The sequence below is a fragment of the Ahaetulla prasina genome, chromosome 2, assembly GCF_028640845.1.
Source record: "Ahaetulla prasina isolate Xishuangbanna chromosome 2, ASM2864084v1, whole genome shotgun sequence".
NCBI lineage: Eukaryota > Metazoa > Chordata > Lepidosauria > Squamata > Colubridae > Ahaetulla > Ahaetulla prasina.
This window is the reverse complement of record NC_080540.1, coordinates 136,503,100-136,522,378: the sequence shown is the minus strand read 5'-3', so window position 1 is coordinate 136,522,378 and position 19,279 is coordinate 136,503,100. Positions and strand designations below refer to the sequence as shown.

The window sequence follows — 19,279 nt, the reverse complement described above, 5'->3', positions numbered from 1 at the left end:
TGAGTTGGGCTAAGAGAGAGTAACTGGCCCAAAGCCACCCAGCCAGCTTTCCTGCCTAAGGGAAGCCTAGAATTCAGTTTCCTGGTTTCCAGGGCAGCACCTTCACCACTGCACCAAACTGGCTTTCTTCTTCTAGCACACGTTAGTGCATTCTGCCCAATCATTCCCATTTGATCCTCATATAAGCAAAAATAGCAAAGAGAAAAACTATGGATTTTTGCCTATGGGTTGCTTAGTATGATATCTGAACTGGGATTTGTGGCCTTTGTGCTCCTTGACTTAATATAAAAGCAACAGTCAACCAGGGATGAAATGCTCCCGGTTCGCACCGGGTCACCCGATCTGGTAGCAATGGCGGCAGTTGGTTCAGAGAACCGGTAGCAAAAAAATTTAGATTTCACCCTGCAGTCAACCATTACATTTCAGATATTGACCAATGGAACAGCTTGCCTTCAGAAGTTGTGGGTACTTCATCACTAGTAGGTTTTTAAGAAGAGACTGGACAGTCACTTGTCTGAAATGGTATAGGATCTCCTGCTTGAGCAGGGGGCTGGACTAGAAGACCTCCAAGATCTCTTCCAGTTCTATTCTGATTGAGTACATTGAGACATAAAAACTAAAATAAACTATGGGAGGTGGTTCTACCACTCACATGGTAGAAAAAACTATGCAAAAGCAGTTAAGCAGGAAGCTTCTGTTTAATAATAAACTGGTTTATTCTGGCGTACTTTATTTTCAAATAAATTAATTTGTTCCAAGCTAGTTGTAAAAAATTTACCCTGAAGTCTTCCCGGAACATTTCACCATCACTACTCAGGCTGGCTGAGTAGATTCTGAGCTTTTCAGACGCTGTGATTCTAGTTCAATGAATGCTAGCAAAGTTATTTTTCCTTGTCTCAGAAATGGCCAGATTGGCAGGGGAATTCAGGGGACTAAAGTCAATGCAGCTGAAAGATATCCAGAAATGAAAAAGACTGACAAGACTTTCCAGTACAGAGATCACATTTTCCCAGCCCTAAAACTGCTAATGAATCACTGGAGAAGTACTATCGAATTTTTTATAGCACCCGTGATCATCCTAGGTGTTAATGCTGCAGGCTTGCTGGAAGTACCTTCAGCACCACTTAGAATGCTTGACTTTTTCTATTTTGTTTTCTTTCTCAGGGACTGATGGCATGTCAGCCGATATAAAATTGTGAGCATTTCCTTTAAACAGGGATCAGGACAGAGATGGCGTTAGAATGAGAAACGGAACCAGAGAGAAATATGTCATCTTTACACAAATACACACACTGTGGAGTTTCCCCCCCCCCCACCAGATGAGCAGCTTTTCTGTTTCCCTATACTTCTCGATCTAGTTTAAAACACACTTGAGATTGCTCCTGGCTATTAGAGTGATTTGCACATCTTTTCAGCCAACCAAACACAATAAGCACTGTCCCTGTCTGACTCAGAACAGAGCAAAGAGAACTGACACAATCAGTGTTTGTTAGCTGCCCTTTCAAACTGCCCCATAATTGGATGCCTTGTCCCTGCTTCCTTTGATTCCATTAAGTCAACAGCTTAAACAAATCCTTTCCCTTTTTTCTCAACCTGGAAAATAAAATAATTACCATGCAACCTCTTCTAATGCCATGTGTTTCTTGATGTATACTGCATTTTTTTTTTTAATGAACGTTTATCCATTGTTTGGGGGAAATCCTAGAGGTAATTATTTGACAGGAAGCAGTACAAACACAAAGAGATTACAAATATAACCAAATCATTAAAAACCTTCAAAAGCTTATTATCGGTGACTGTGGTGGAAAACTTACATTATTGTCAACCCCTGTGACCTGCAATGTTGTCCTATTAGCAATTCTGCATTTGAATCAGGGTGGATGAAAATCGATGATTTTTTTTTAAAAAAATCAAAAACATCAGATTTTTAAAAAAAATTAAATTGGATTTTTTAAAATCACATTTATTTTAATAAAATGCTTTTGGAGTAAACATTAAAGATAGTTTTCTATTTAAGATACATTAATAACTTCGTTTTTTCAGCATGAAATGGAGCTTAGTTACGTAGCATATTCCGCAATATTGGGACTGTTGGTGAGTCAACAGAGGGTCAGAGGAGGAGCTGCTGCGGGACAGATGACAGTTCCTCTTTAAAAATTATGGTTTAAATTGAGTTGATTTAAATCAAGCCTTTTTACTAGTGATTTAAATAATGATTTAAATCGTGATTTAAATCGGCTTGATTTAAATCAAATCCACCCTGATTTGAACCGCTTTTCTTTTTTCTTTTTTTTTGCAAAATTTTTATTTTTCCATAATAATTCCCACAATTTGACCAGTGTACAATACAATCACTTATCCAACAATCAGTCCTATACTCAAATTATACTCAATCAGGGCTGCTCGACTGCCACTCCCCCCTTTAATCCTTTCTTCCCTTCTCATCCTTCTTAAACTTCCCCCACCACCTTCTCCTCGCTTTCCTACTTCCCCTCCTCTTTCCCACTTCTCACTACCATCCTTTCTAACCCTCTATCTTCTCCTTCTTCTCCTCCTCCTATCCTTTCTTCTCCCTCCCTTCTTTCCTCCCTACCCACCTGCCTACCTACTTTCTTCCTTCTTTACTCCTCTTTCCTTACCCTTTCCCTTCGGGAGTGTTTGCCGAGCAGTCCTGACATTACACCATTCCAACTTGTTTAATTCTACCATTATTCCTGTACAATGGCAACCAATCAATTTATAGTCTTCCCCTTCCCCGCCTCATTCCCCGAGACTTCCCAGAACAGAATACAGGGTATTGTAACTAACAAACATAATCTAAAATATAACATAAAACATATTCCATTTCACACCATCACACTATCAATTCCCTTCTTTCTTAAACTAATACATAGTTGAACCGCTTTTCTTAACTTTGATAGAATCTATAAGGGAAGCCAGCAAGATGTGATGTGGGGTGAAAAAAATCCCCTCCAATGGGAGATCAGACTAATCCTTAAAGCACAAGGTAGCAATATGTTGAAATTTAACCTGTTGAAACTGCACTAATGGCAAGATGCTCCCAAACTGCAAAGCCCTGCTCAGGTGTGATCAGCAGCTGGTCATGTTCCTCTAGTGCCAGCATTGCATCATTTGGTAGAGCCCACTGTCGTTTAGAGAAGGGGGTCTGTGGACCAGCACTGGGCTATGCCATGCCCAAAACCAGGCCATGCAAACAAGCAAAGCCCCATTCAGAGGATGCAGGCAGCACACAAAACCACACCCCCTCTGGTCTGTGAAAAACTCTCTCTCCATGGAACCGGTCCCTGATGCCCCAAAGATTGGAGAACCCGGCCACTGCTTTAGAGATTTTGCAGGAAGGTAGAACACAACATGCAACGAAGATGTAGGAATGTCTTACCAGCACAATCTGCTGGCCTGGTGACAAAGACATTTCATCAGCAATGGATCCAGGAGTGACTCGATGAATGAAGATGCCAGTCTGGTTGCCCCCAATGATGCTGATCTGCTCCAATAAGGCATTGGCTTGGAAGGCAATAGTTGTGATACGGCTTGGGAAGCGCTGTGCAAGTCGGCGGCGCATGGGTACACTAAGAAGAGAACGAAGCAGACAGGATAAAGTCCGTATAGGTTCTGGCTCCTCCCAATGATGCATCTCTCCAACTTTAGACTGGCTTCTATGCTGGTCTTAACTGAGAAGAAATACTTATCTGTGGCTATTCAATGTGAAGATTAAAACAAATTTAGATCAAGGAAAGCCATTATGGGCTTAAAATGTCCATCATCAGATATTACAAATCAGTGGTAGGGAATATTTTAGGATCGATGTATATATTTGAATTTTTATAATATGTTATGGATATTTGCATGAAATGGCTATAATAGGGAGGGTTACCTATAATAAAATAGTAAGTATGGCCAATTTCAAATATCTGTTTACCTATGACAAAGCGGTAGATGTTGCTCCCTACTCTGTAGGCTTTATCACTCCAGTTTTGTTGTTGTTAGTTGTGAAGTCGTGTCTGACCCTTCGCAACCCCATGGACAACATTCCTCCAGGTCTTCCTGTCCTCTACCATCCTCTGGAGTCCATTTAAGCTCACACCTACTGCTACAGTAACTCCATCAAGCCACTTCATTCTCTGTCGTCCCGTCTTCTTTTGCCCTCAAACTTTCCCAGCATTAGGCTCTTCTCCAGTGAGTCCTTCTTTCTCATTAGGTGGCCAAAGTATTTGAGTTTCATCTTCAGGATCTGGCCTTCTAAAGAGCAGTCAGGGTTGATCTCCTCTAGGACTGACTTGTTTGTTCGCCAAGGGACTTGCAGGAGTCTTCTCCAGCACCAGAGTTCAAAGGCCTCAATTCTTCAGCGCTCAGCCTTTTTTATGGTCCAACTTTTACAGCCATACATTACAACTGGAAAAACCATAGCCTTGACTATATGCACTTTTGTTGGCAGGATGATGTCTCTGCTTTTTACTATGCTATCTAGATTTGCCATAGCTTTCCTCCCCAGGAGCAAGCGTCTTTTAATTTCTAGGCTGCAATCCCCATCTGTGGTGATCTTGGAGCCCAGGAAAATAAAATCTGTCACTACCTCCATTTCTTCCCCATCTATCTGCCAGGAATTGAGAGGGCCGGATGCCATGAACTTAGTTTTCTTAATGTTGAGTTTCAAGCCAATTTTTGCACTCTCCTTCACCCGCATCAAGAGGCTTTTTAGTTCCTCTTCGCTTCCTGCCATTAGAGTGGTATCATCTGCATATCTGAGGTTGTTGATATTTCTGCCGGCAATCTTAATTCCAACTTTTGATTCATGTAGCCCCGCCTTTCTCATGATGTGCTCTGCACATAAATTAAATAGGCAGGGTGATAGTATACAGCCTTGGCGGACTCATTCCCCAATTTTGAACCAATCAGTGGTTCTGTGTCCAGTTCTCACTGTTGGTTTCTCAAGAGACAAATAAGATGGTCTGGTACACCCATCTCTTTAAGAACTTGCCACAATTTGTTGTGATCCACACAATCAAAGGCTTTAGCATAGTCAATGAAGCAGAAGTAGATGTTTTTCTGGAACTCCCTAGCTTTCTCCATGATCCAGTGTATGTTGACAATTTGATTCTAGTTCCTCTGCCTCTTCGAAATCCTGCCTGTACTTCTGGTAGTTCTCGATCCACATACTCCTAGAGCCTAGCTTGTAGGATTTTAAGCATAACCTTACTAGCATGTGAAATGAGTGCAATGGTGTGATAGTTTGAACATTCTTTGGCATTGCCTTTCTTTGGAATTGGAATGTAAACTGACCTTTTCCAATCCTGTGGCCACTGCTGAGTTTTCCAAATTTGCTGACAAATTGAATGTAGCACTTTTACTTCATCGTCTTTTAAGATTTTGAATAGCTCAGCTGGAATACTGTCTCCTCCACTAGCTTTGTTGTTGCTCAGATTTCCTAAGGCCCATTTGACTTCACATTCTAGGATGTCTGGCTCAAGGTCAGTGACCACCCCATTGTGGTTATCAGGGATGTTAAGCTCGTTCTTGTATAGTTTTTCTGTTTAATTTTGCCACCTCTTCTTAATCTCTTATGCGTCTGTTAGGTCCCTGCCACTTTGGTCCTTTATCATGCCCATCTTTGCATGAAATGTTCCCTTCATATCTCCAATTTTCTTGAAGAGATCTCTGGTCCTCCCTATTCTATTGTTTTCTTCTATTTCTTTGCACTGTTCATTTAAGAATGTATTCTTATCTCTTCTAGCTATTCTCTGGAATTCTGCATTCAACTGGGAGTATCTTTCTCTTTCTCCATTGCCTTTCGCTTCCCTTCTTTCCTCAGCTATTTACAAAGCTTCCTCGGACAGCCATTTTGCTTTCTTGCCTTTCTTTTTCTTTGGGATGGTTTTAGTTGCTACCTCTTGTACAATGCTGTGAACCTCCGTCCATAGTTCTTCAGGCACTCTGTCTATCAGATCTAATTTCTTAAATTTATTTGTCACCTCTACTGTATATTCATCAGGGATATGATTTAGTTCATACCTGAGTGGCCTGGGGCTTTTCCCTACTTTCTTCAATTTAAGCCTAATTTTTGCAAGGAGAAGCTCATGATCTGAGCCACAGTCAGCTCCTGGTCTTGTTTTTACTGACTGTATAGAGCTTCTCCATCTTTGGCTGCAGAGCACATAGTCAATCTGATTTCTGTGTTGATCATCTGGTGATGTCCATGTGTAGAGTCATCTCTTAGGTTGTTGGAAAAGAGTGTTTGCTATGACCATCGTATTATCTTGACAGAATTCTATCAGCCTGTGCCCTGCTTCATTTTGTACTCCAAGGCCAAACTTGCCAGTTATTCTGGTTATTTTTTGGCTTCCTACTTTAGCATTCCAATCCCCCATGATGATAAGGACAGCATTTTTTGGTGTTAATTCTATAAGGTGCTGTAGGGTTTCACAGAACCGGTCAATTTCATCCTCTTCAGCAAAGTGGTTGGGGCATAGACTTGGACTACTGTGATATTGAATGATTTGCCTTGGATTCGAACTGAGATCATTCTGTCATTTTGGGGATTGTATCCCAGTATTGCTTTTCCTACTGTTTTATTGATTATGAAGGCTACTCCATTTCTTCTGAGGGATTCTTTCCCGTAGTAGTATATCTGATGGTCATCTGAATTAAATTCACCCATTCCTGTCCATTTTAGTTCGCTGATTCCTAAGATGTCGATGTTCAGTCTTGTCATCTCTTGTTTGACCACATCTAGCTTGCCTTGATTCATGGATCTTACATTCCAGGTTCCTATGGAGAAAAAATCTTTACAGCATCGGACTTTCCTTTCACCACCAAATACATCCACAGCTGAGCGTCCTTTCGGCTTTGGCCCAGTCGCTTCATTCTTTCTGGCATTGCCAATACTAGCCCTCCACTCTTCTCCAGTAGCATATTGGACACCTTCCGACCTGAGGGGCTCATCTTCCGGTGTCATATATTTTTGCCTTTTGAGACTGTCCATGGGGTTTTCATGGCAAAGATTCTGGAGTAGGTTTCCATTTCCTTCTCCAGTGGATCACGTTTTGTCTGCTATGACCTGTCCGTCTTGGGTGTCCCTACATGGCATAGCTCATAGCTTCATTGAGCTACGCAAGCCCCTTCGCCATGGCAAGGCAGTAATCCATGAAGGGGTCCATGAAGAGTTTACTCTTGCTATTTCATTCTTGTCTTTGTTGCTGGGCCTATTTGCAGCATATTTTTATGTTTTTTTAGAACGCTGAAAGGGCCAGAGACAATATTTAAACTAAAAGTAGTGCTTCACTCTACTCTGCAGGATGTCGTCTTCTTATTAAAAATATTTGAATAGCTTTTAAAAATATGGGGCAGAGGAAGAAAAGAAGCACCTAAGCAGGTGCTTTGGCCACTGTAAATATAAAACTTATAACATTATCCTGCATCTAGCGTCTACCGGATTTGCTACCCACTCTAGTTTTAAGTAATGTTACAGTGCCTTGGCAGTTGTTCTATACAAATCAAGAAAATAACACACCTCTAATTTCTACTTGGACATGAACAGGCAACAGTCCAGAGAGCAGTGCAATGGCCTGCAGGCATGCCTTTATTTAAACCAGGCGTAATCATTTGCAGAAAGTAGCCGCAATGGAAAAGGGTATGTCGGAGACTTGGAATAAAAGACCATCACTTTGCCACACATTAATAGACATAAAAGGACACCAATAATGCAATAGTGCCTCAAAGGATCAGAGAAAATAACCAGAATACAAAGTCATTTCAAAGACCTCACATTTTACCCCTTAAAGAGACATTCTGTGAGCATATATAGGTAATCCTAGACCCGTGATGGCAAACCTATGGCACGTGTGCCGGAAATGGCACACAGAGCCATCTCTCTGGGCACGCGCAGCTGGCGCCTGTTGCTCTTCCAGGTTCCGGAGTGCCAGCCAGCTGATCTTCACATGCGTGGGAGTGCCAGGAAGCAGAAGAGCAGCTGCCCGGAGCACATGCGTGCGCCAGGAATTTGATCTTCTAGTTTCCGGCGCTCCCAACCAGATAGCCAATGCGCTGGAACCCAGAAGAGCAAAGGGAGCAGAGCTGCCAGACAGGATGGGCAGGCCAGGGCTTCCCTCCCTCCCTGCCCGAATGGGCTTCTTGCGTGGCCCAAGCCCTCCAGCCCTCAGCACTGATGTGCATCCGCAGTCCAGAGTGCCTAGCCGGCTCAGGTGCATGCGGCAGCAGGGCAGCGCGTGCTGGCTGGGCGGGCAGCTGCCCTGCCTGCTGCTCCTGCTGCCACTGGGTGCTTCCCCGGAGGTGGCAGGAGCAGCAAACAGGGCAGCCAGGGCAGCAACACTGGCCAGGTGCTCTGGACTGTGGACGCGCACCAGTGCCGTGGGCTGGGGCCATGCAAGAAGCCCGCTGGGGCACGGAGGGAGGGAAGCCCTGGCCACCTGTCCTTGCTGCCACCACTCCCTTGCTGCTGGCGGCAGCGGTTCTCGCACTGCCACTTCCGCCCGGGATGCTGGAGCAGCCAGGAGGAGGAGAAGCTGCCATGGGGGAGTTAAGCTGCCCAAGAAGGGCTAGAGGAGAGCACAGATCCTCACACATGGAGATGTGCCATCCGGGAAGTGGTCACGGTAAGCAGTAAGAGGCGCAACAGCCAGGAACCTATCGCACTCCCTTGGCAGAAGTAGCAAGAGAAGGAGGACTGTGCTGGCTTGTTCCGAGGCCGGGAAGGGGCTCCGGCTTTCCAGCGGAGGGAGGCAGCATTCTCCACTCAACTTTCTCTCCCTGTCCAGGACTGCGGAACTGGGTCATCAATGGGGATGTCCCACCACCCTGATGGGGAGCAGGAGGGCGGGCAGAGAGGCGAGAGGACCCCCAAAAGGCAAGGCGGAGCCGGCACATGCGCACCAGACAGCCGGTCTTCCCATGTGCATGCGTGCCAGAAACCAGAAGATCATCTGCTTTTTTGGTTTCAGGCATGCATGTACGCGCACACTCCCATTTTGGCACTCAATGCCGAAAAGGTTTGCCAACACTGTACTATAAGGTAGTTGTTGGAATCGTTGTGTTGTGCCTTCCAGTGAATTCTAGTCATCAGGCCTTTTAAATTCTTGATTCTTTTCTGTCTAGATTGCCAAGTGGGAAGTTTGGCAGCCAAAATCTTCTTTCCATTAGTTATTTAATTATTTATATTTATTTATAAAATGTATTGACCACCCATCTTACCGCAAGGTAACTCTGGGCGGCTTACAATATTAAAAGGATAAAACTGTATCCTTTTATTAACAATATTAACAGTATCCTTTCATTTACAATATTAAATGGATAAAGGTTTACAAAACCTATCCACAATACAAATAAAATACCACAAAAAATATAACTATACATTATTTCACTTCATATTCCTTGTTTTTGGATTTGTCAATACCATAAAGCATTATAAAATAAAACCACTTCGTTGGGGACTGTGTGTTTACCTCTCAGAGATGCAAGGGTCTACGTGGAGCCAGAGGGAAGAGCCATCTGTAAGAAAGATACATTCGAACACATGAGAGCAAAGAAATCAGTGGTTGGTTTCTAGTCCAGGCCTCCCTGAAATCAAGCAAAATTGTCTTTATGGCTAGTGAATAATCTTCAACATATTCTCATTGTATTTTTCCTGCCTAGTTAGATATAAATGCCCAGTGTTTTTCTCCTTAAGGAGGAAAAACAAGGGGAGGAAAATTGAACATGATTTTCAAGAGCAAAAATGGAAATATCCTGTTTCCCCCAAAATAAGGCATCCCCTGATAATAAGCCCAATCGGGCTTTTGAGTGCATGGCAATAAGGCCAACCGCTTATTTCAGGGTTCAAAAAAATATAAGACAGGGTCTTGTTTTCGGGGAAACACGGTAAGTTTTCCATGTTGTAGGGGATTATAGTAGGAGAAAAAGGGAAGCAAAAAGGTATAAGATTTCCAGGCTTTGCCTAATTTTGGCCAAGCTGGCTACAAATCCAGAAGTCCAAAAGCTCTGGAAAGAACCAGACTGATTTGTACCTTCCCTTTTTTTCCTTTCTTTGAGCAAAATTTAAATTTGAACAATAACTTTAAAACTAATGTAATGCCTTGCTGCTACTTATGTTATGGATTTGCCTTAACATTATGTGGGCTTTAGCAAATAGATCTTTCCAAATGGCACTGCTAGAACCATTCTTAGACAACAACAACAACAACAACAACAAAGCAGGTTCACAAATATATTAATGAGGGATTATTTTCCTTCTTCTTCCATAGGCTAGAAAAAACAAGGAAAATGTTTCCCCTGGGGGAAACTCTTACCGTCTCTCCCCATGTCGTATTCAAAAGAGGGATCCCTCCCTTTTTCTTCAGCTGAGGTGACAGAAAATTCCTCGTCCAGGAACTCCTGAGAACTGTTTCAAGAAGAGACATAAAAGAGAGGGAAACTACAACGTGTAAATGGAAAAAAATAAAAGTTGTGAGAGTTTTTCCCGTTCTTTTTGGAGGCTGAAAGGTCAGTCAAGAGCATTTTCTGAAGTTACTCCCTTTTTTATTTTATTTTATTTTATTTTATACACATAATACATCAGTCATTCCTTCCATGTGACATCACGTTGTTTTCTCCATATCTTCATCTTTTTGTTGTTTCTTCTGTCTTCATTCACGTTTAAGCTATTACAACATTTCTCCAAAAATACACTATTCTAAATATACCATTCTCTTACATAACTATTAATTAATCTATATCTCTTTTCCAGCCAATGGTAAAATTGAGCCCATATCTTAAAATATTCCGAATCCTCTCTTTCTTAATTATCAAAGTTAATCTATTCATTTCTGCACATTCTAAAAAAAATTACTTCTTCTAAAAGTATTTTCTCTGCTTTCCAATTTTGCAGAAAAACAATCATTGCAGCTGTTATTACATGTATAATCAAATATTTTCTTTGCTAATTTTTTTCTGGAAGGATACCCAATAGGAACAGCTCCAGTTACTTCCAGAGTGAAGGCCTGGTGTGACTCGGAGTGGCCTTGGATGGGCATTTTATTCTCAGAGCTACCTGGGCCTGGGGCAGAACCCTTTATTTGACCATCTATTGTACAGGGAGTCCTCAACTTACAACCATTCAGTTAGTGACTGTTTCGAGTTACAATGACATTGAAAAAGGTGACTTATGAATGTTTTTCACACCATTGCAGCATCCCTATGGTCACATGATCAAACTTCGGACACTTGGCAACTGGCATGAATTTGTGACAGTTGTAGTGTCCCAGGGTCATGTGATCACTTTCTGTGACCCTCTGACCAGCAAAGTCAATAGGAAAACCAGGTTCACTTAGCAACCATGTTATTAACTTAAAATAGCAGTGATTCATTTAACAACTGTGGCAAGAAAGATCATAAAATGGGACAAAATTCACCTAACAACTGCCTTGCTTAACAACAGAAAGTTGGGAGTCATTTATGGCCGTAAATTGAGGACTACCTCATTGAATACTTCAGAAGTGTGGGCCGGGGCACTTATTCTCCTTTCCCCCTTTCCAAGCTCTTAGCAAACATTGTCTTTTAAAATGTTTAATTGAAAGTGAAGTCCACCATAACTAAATGACTGACATTCCTCTAAATCAGGTAGAATGACAGGAGAGACATTCAAGTCCTGTGTCTCTCCTTCCAGCCATATCCTATCTCAATTACTTATAGAAAAATGGTGAATCTGTTTTTTCATTATTATTATTTTATATATGTCTGAATTTGTTTTACTTGTATTGCATTTTTGTAATTGTGGGACATTTGTTTATGTAACATGTAACATCATACATGATTGTACTGTATATTTTTAAAAAATGAATGAATATGTCAAGAATTTTTTTCTCTTTTTGTGTGTGTGTGTGGGGGGGGGAGTGACACTGCAGCAGAGTCTAGTTAGGCATTTTCTGAATTTTTGAAATGCCGAGACCAAGAGGTCCTCACTGATCTAGTTCAAAGGATAAAGGGTGTGGTTTGGCCTCTCAAGACTTATTTTAAAGTTCAAAAGATCATCATAGCTGTTTCAGACATGAGCCAGGGGAATTCTTAATCAAATCTCTGTATTATTTGTTTGATTGAAAATATAATTTGACATATATTATTTTATATTACGTATTATTTTGTATTATATAAATAAAAGCTTTAGAAATGCAACAGACTGACAAAGAATTGTTACCATTTAGATTGTTTGTAAGAAATAGCAATTCAATTTGCATGATTACTTTCAACATTCTCTTATTTCTTCTGTGACAGAAATGGGCATCCTAAATTTTAAGTGTTGCATGCAGCTTCCAAACAGTGTTTGGGAGCCTCCACCTCTCACAAACCTTGTTGATGACATTGCAGTGAAATATACTGTTAAGAAACATAACAGCTTTAGGATATTTTTAACCTGTTAAACCCTTCCAAGATGAGGGAAAACAGCACTTAGATTTATATACTGCTCCACAGTGCTTTAAAGCACTCTCTGCATGGTTTACTGAGTCAGCATATTGCCCCCCCCAAAATCTGGGACCTCATTTTACTGATCTCAGAAGGATGGGAGGCTGAGTCAACCTTGAGCCAGTCAGGATTGAACTCCAAGTTGTGGGCAGAGCTAGCTTGCAATGCTGCATTCTAACCACTGCACCACCACGGCTCCTCCATAAACAAAACTGGAAATTGTAGCCCTGCCACAGAGTATTCATCATGCACAAGTACCAGGTCGCCCACCTTGTTCTTAACCTGCCATAAATAAGAGTTAACAGAATAACAGAGTTGGAAGGGACCTAGGAGGTCTTCTGTTAGAACAGGTCCATTTAACTCTAGTGGAACTAAACACCTGCATGATTGGAGACTAGTTTTTATTTTACAGATCCAATGGAACATGAACATGAAGACCTTAAAGGAGTCAGTTTTTACCTCTCAGCATTACAAGAGACAAACAAGTGAAACCCTTGATCTTGAAAAAAACCTAGAAGTCACACCTGCAAATTCAATCTAGCACAAAATATGATATATCCCCACAAAAACTTGAAATAGTTACCTCCAAGAAAGCGAGCTATCTTGCATGGCTCTTCTCTGTAGAGAAAGTTTACAAGGTGGGATTGGGCTGCATGATCGGAAACTGTCCATTTGATCATGACTTGACCAAGACTACAAAATAAAAGAAAAGTCAGGTCATAAGTATCTTCCAGTTTGACTGAACTCAGATTTCCCCGTTCAAAGCTATTCCCAAGTTTTCTGGTAAAGTTTTGCCTAGGAGACCTTTGGTCAACTTCACCAGCAGGCCTATTCCATATCTCACCATCTCGCCTTACCCATGATCTTGAACTTAAAGAGGATGCAAAGGTGTGAGATGGATGGAGGATTGAAATGCACACCTCTGATATGCTCATCAAGCTGTCCTGACTGTCCTCCCGAGGACAGATGGCATGCATTCGTACTAGGGGCTGCTTTTTCTTTGGACAATGGTCCTTGGATTCAGTGATGAGATGCCCACTCCTTGGTACCTGCTAAGGAAATAGAAAGTGTCCCCTCAGAAGAATATCTTGGTTTACAAGATAGAGAAGAGCCTATGGGACTTATATGCCAAACCACTATCTTTCATATGATTGCCAACAGATAACCCATAGATACTGGCTTTCACTTCTCACAATTGTTTAGATCAACTGAGAATTTGACGTAATTTTTTTTTTTTTGGTAAAATAAACTGCTGTAGATTAAGTCAATGATGCTTAGCTGTATCCTTGCTACATGAAGTATCTACTGCTAATAATAAGGATAGTATCAGTTCTAACACATATTGGGCAATATATCATAAGTGCACACAAAGCCCAGTTTCATCCCAAGCATGCACATGCTATTCTATCCTAGTTAAAATATATAATCTAGCTCAAATGTTGCAAGTCAGTGTACCTTGCGAATCACCTAGGAGATACAAACAGTGCATTAATATCCCGTCTGATAAAAATGTAATTCAGTGAGTCACACAAAGAGAGAAAGAGAATAGTGTGGAGATGGGAATGACCTTAGGAGATAGGAGGAAGAGCTGCAGGTAAGACAACTGTCATACAAAAGATATATTTCTGCCCACAGAAGCAGAAAGGACCCTCCCTAGTTTCCTGAGAAGTAAAAGAGGGGAGAAATACTTTCAGATTTGCAAGATTCTGTTACTGTTATCTAGCAATAAAGGCAATGTTAATACTTATAGTTTGTGGTCCTTGTCTTGGAGGAAATAGCTACTTAAAAAGGAATCAGATGGGAAAATTGAGAACACAAAATAAAATTCCATTTATTCTGTAACAATTGCATTTTGGATTTTATGAAGCAGGCTTTCAAATATTAGGATAGCACTAGAGGCATTTTGGGGAAGCACTAATTTATCCCTTTTTCTCCTAAGCCCAACCCAGTGGTGAAATGCTACTGGTTTGCACCAGTTCGGGCAAATCGGTAGTGATAAAAACAACCAGTTAGAGTGAACCGGTAGTAAAAAAAAAGCTACTCATTCCTCCGAACCGGTATTTCCAACGATCAGCTGTGCTGCACGATTTAAAATCGCTAGAAAGCAGGAAATCCTGCTTTCTAGTAAATCTAAATTACGCGGCATAGCTGTTTTCTCCCCCACCCCGCTGTTCTACTTACCTTCCCAAGCTTTCTTTTTCTTTGTGATGGGTGTGTTTAACACATACTGTGCATGCACACGCGCGCAGAGTGTGTTTGGTGCACACTACACCTGCACACGCAGCGTGCCCTTGGCATGCATGCAGCACACACTTGGCGCACACCACGCATGTATGGCCAGAGAACCGGTAGCAAACCTGTTCAGATTTCACCACTGGCCCAACCACGATCATAACTTACAGTAAGCACCGAATCTCCCATGCTGGCTTTTTTCCTGACTTCACAAATTTCATTTGTGAGCTCAAAGACTTTACGGCGAAGAGAATCTTTCTCCAGGAGGCTTTGGGAAATTTCCAGCTGAGCAGTGTCCCTGGCATTGTAGGCCTACAGGAATTAGATAGATACCACTACGTATGAAGGTTTTGAGATTTTTTTAAAAATGACAGAAATAAGCTATATAGGCAACACGAAGCACATTTCATGTAGTAATTAAAATGGCTTTAGTAATTAAGGTCGGAATGGTGAGAATCAATCCAAAGAAAGGGGCATACTATAGAGCTATAGTAACCAATAATACTGTAGTAATTTTAAAAACACAGGTGGTCCTCGACTTACAACAGTTCATTTAGTGATCATTTTAAAGTTACAACAGCGCTGAAAAAAAGTGACTTATGAACATTTTTCACACTTTATGACCATTGCAGCATCCCCCCCAGTCATGTGATCAAAATTCAGATGCTTGGCAAATGGTTCATATTGACTATGGTTGCAGTGTTCTGGGATATTGTGATCACCTTTTGCAACCTTCTGACAAGCAAAGTCAATGGGAAAATCAGATTCACTTAACGACTGTGTTAGTAACTTAACTACTACAGTGATTCACTTAACAACTGTGGCAAGAATGGTCATAAAATGGGACAAAATTCACTTAATAAATATCTCACTTAGCAACAGAGCTTTTGGGCTCAATTGTGATCGTTAAGTCAAGGACTACCTGCATTGACTGTAGCATTGGACATAGTGAACCACTGGAAAGTTGCATGAAGTCTAGTTTGCAAAGTACCAAATTAAATTAAAATCTCTTTAGGGGTTCCAAGGTTCTGAGTTCTACCAGTGAACTTTCCATGACTCAAAGTATTTAAATTGGCAGTCACTGCAAGGTTCAGTCATGTTAAGATCTCTGCCAGCAAAACAGTCTCTTATCTTTTGACAACTTTTTTGTCACTTTGATTGAAAAGCTCTCATTCCATGCTAATCACATTTTCTAATACCTGATCTCTTTCTTTCTGTAGATCAGATATTTGAGCCTGAAGGGCACTGATTTGCTCCTTGTAGATCTCACAGTCCACCTTCATCTTTTGACATTCAATTAAAGTGTTTTCCTTTTCTTCCCAACACTGCACGAAACATAAATACAGCAAGATGAAAGTATATAGTCTTGGTATCATACACCTTTTTTTTCCTATTTAGGGCCCATTTCTCTTATTACATATAATATTGGCAAGTCATACAAAAGCAGTAGTCTAATGTGGTCTAAATTATCTTTAACCTCCTATTACAAACTGATGTCTGAGAACCAAGATGAAAACTTTATATAATTTGTAAACCATCCAGAGTCATCTTGTAGGGGCGACAAAGAAATTTAATGAATAAATACATATAAACAATTTGCCTATAACCACCTTGCAAGCCCAAAGCAACAATGCTATTGAAGATTTCGGGATTAGCAGCTCAAAATTACTGGCTACTGTATAAGGATTATAATGCATTTATTTCTGTTTGTAAAGCCAACATTACAAAACAATGAATCTTCTTTAGCCCTTTTAGATCGGATCACAGTAAGTCGTTCTTAAACAGTCCTTGAGCACTGAAGGAGGACTGGTCTTACTGCAGTTAATATGCTTCTAATTTTCACATGGCTGCTGCCATATACATAAGAGACAAGTTACTTCCTGATCCCCAGGGGTGTAGGTAGGCACACAGGAGAGTGGCAATTCCTGAAAGTATAGAAGATGCCTCTCCTAGGTACAGAAAGAGACTTTCTCCCTCCCTCTTGCATAGAAGCAGGTAACTTCAGATAGCACAGCATTCTCACCTGTTTTCGCTGATTCTCAGCAAGGGCTGCTTGCTCTCTCAGTGAGTGAAGTCGATTTAGCAATTCCTGTTTGCCCTCCAGAGCATCATCAAGGTTTTGCTCTAGAATATCTTTCTGCACCTGGGCAGGCAAGGCAGGTTCATTAGAGAAGCTTTTTCATCCCAACCCCTGTCCCATGTCACACCTAGAGACGATAGGGGTACCCATATGGAAGAGGCTTTCAAGCTGTGCTACTGCCACCTAACTGCAGCCTGAAAAAGAACATTGTGCGGGTTGTAGGAGACTTACACAAAGGCATACTAAATTTTGATTAAACGGGCTGAGGGAAAAATCCTTCATCCCAGTGGTGAAATCCAAATTCTTTTATTATCGGTTCTGTGGGCGTGGCTTGGTGGGTGTGGCAGGGGAAGGATATTGCAAAATCCCCATTCCCTCCCCACTCCTGGGGGAAGGATATTGCAAAATCTCCATTCCCACCCCACTCTGGGGCCAGCCAGAGGTGGCATTTGCCGGTTCTCCAAACTGCTCAAAATTTTCGCTACCAGTTCTCCAGAACCTGTCAGAACCTGCTGGATTTCACCCCATTGAGTTTTTGGCTTCCCTTTGCAAGAAGCTTCCCTTGGCCAAGCAAGCTTTGAACATGCTACCTCCTGCAAACTCATGTGGTTTTCTTCACAACTTACCTCTCCTAGTTTGCCCCAAAGAAGCCTGAAATTGTAATCTGGTGAAATTACAAATAATTATGTTACGGATCTCTTATCTCCCCTATTATTCCTAGGATTATTAGGAAAGGATGAATAGGAGCATAGCTGACAACTTCTTTTACCACACTGAAGGTTTCCAGCTCCAACAGTGACTTGAGATGTTCGTTCTCTTCTGTCAGTTTTAAGAGCTCATCTGTCTGCATCTGCGTATCCCCAGAAATTCTTGAGGATCTTTCCCGTTGATGGCACGATGACACTTGGGCTCGCTGCAGTTCTTGCTTCATCAGGTAGAGCTACCGTGGACAGATACACAGAAAGGAAGAAAGAAGCTGTGAACAAGGCTAGCGGAGCTGGAAAAAAAGTTAACAGGTAATCCTCAATGTACGACCGCAATTGAGCCCAAAATTTCTGTTGCTAAGCGAGACATTTGTTAAGGGACTTTTGTTCCATTTTATGGCCTTTCTTTCCACAGTTGTTAAGTTAATCACTGTAGTTGTTAAGTTAGTAACACAGTTGTTAACTGAATCTGATTTCCCTATTGATTTGACCAACAGTGATTGGTCTCATTCGAGACAATGACGAATCCGCATATAGACGAGAGGTCGAACGACTAGCCTTGTGGTGCAACCAAAACAATCTGGAACTGAACACACTCAAAACCGTAGAAATGGTGGTAGACTTTAGGAAAAACCCTTCCATACTTCCACCTCTCACAATACTTGACAACACAGTATCAACAGTAGAAACCTTCAAATTTCTGGGTTCTATCATATCGCAAGATCTCAAATGGACAGCTAACATCAAAAACATCATTAAAAAAGGACAACAAAGAATGTTCTTTCTGCGCCAACTCAGTAAGCTCAAACTGCCCAAGGAGCTGCTGATCCAATTCTACAGAGGAATTATTGAGTCTGTCATTTGCACCTCTATAACTGTCTGGTTCGGTTCTGCAACCCAACAAGAAAAACACAGACTTCAGAGGATAATTAGAACTGCAGAAAAAATAATTGCTACCAACCTGCCTTCCATTGAGGACCTGTATACTGCACGAATCAAGAAGAGGGCCGTGAAAATATTTGCAGATCCCTCGCATCCTGGACATAAACTGTTTCAACTCCTACCCTCAAAACGACGCTATAGAGCACTGCACACCAGAACAACTAGACACAAGAACAGTTTTTTCCCGAAGGCCATCACTCTGCTAAACAAATAATTCCCTCAACACTGTCAGACTATTTACTGAATCTGCACTACTATTAATCGTTTCATAGTTCCCATCACCAATCTCTTTCCACTTATGACTGTATGACTATAACTTGTTGCTGGCAATCCTTATGATTTATATTGATATATTGATCATCAATTGTGTTGTAAATGTTGTACCTTGATGAACGTATCTTTTCTTTTATGTACACTGAGAGCATATGCACCAAGACAAATTCCTTGTGTGTCCAATCACACTTGGCCAATAAAATTCTATTCTATTCTCTATTCTATTCTATTTTGTTTGTCAGAAGATTGCAAAAGGTGATTATATGACCCTAGAACACTGCAACCATCATAAACATGAACCAGTTGCCAATAGCCAAATTTTGATCACATGACTATGGGGATGCTGCAATGGTGATAAGTGCGAAAAGTGGTCATAAGTCACTTTTTTCAGTGTGATCGTAACTTTGAACACTAAATGAACTGCTGCAAATTGAGGACTACCTATATTATTTGTGCAGTTTCCTCCACAACATCAGCCCTGAGCTTCTTGCTTTAAGAATGCATTTATTAGATTTTATCCCGTTTCATTACTTTATAGGTAACTCAAAGAGGCAAACATACCTCATAATTCTTCCTCCTC

The 19,279-nt window shown here is 41.3% G+C and overlaps 1 protein-coding gene across 6 annotated transcripts in view; it reads right to left on the bottom strand.

The window, feature by feature from the left end:
* Positions 1-19,279, bottom strand: part of CARD14 (caspase recruitment domain family member 14) — a 31,772-nt gene that overhangs the window by 5,735 nt on the left and 6,758 nt on the right. For 3 of the 6 annotated variants that reach the window (XM_058170862.1, XM_058170857.1, XM_058170861.1), the window contains exons 5-13: positions 17,550-17,720; positions 16,724-16,843; positions 15,900-16,025; positions 14,869-15,012; positions 13,326-13,520; positions 13,052-13,161; positions 10,320-10,411; positions 9,477-9,522; positions 3,401-3,590 (exon numbers count right to left, since the gene is read on the bottom strand). In XM_058170862.1, the coding sequence (XP_058026845.1) occupies positions 3,401-3,590; positions 9,477-9,522; positions 10,320-10,411; positions 13,052-13,161; positions 13,326-13,520; positions 14,869-15,012; positions 15,900-16,025; positions 16,724-16,843; positions 17,550-17,720 (1,194 nt within the window). The remainder of the gene's footprint in view (positions 1-3,400; positions 3,591-9,476; positions 9,523-10,319; positions 10,412-13,051; positions 13,162-13,325; positions 13,521-14,868; positions 15,013-15,899; positions 16,026-16,723; positions 16,844-17,549; positions 17,721-19,279) is intronic. The other 3 variants (XM_058170858.1, XM_058170860.1, XM_058170859.1) reach the window with 3 other exon arrangements.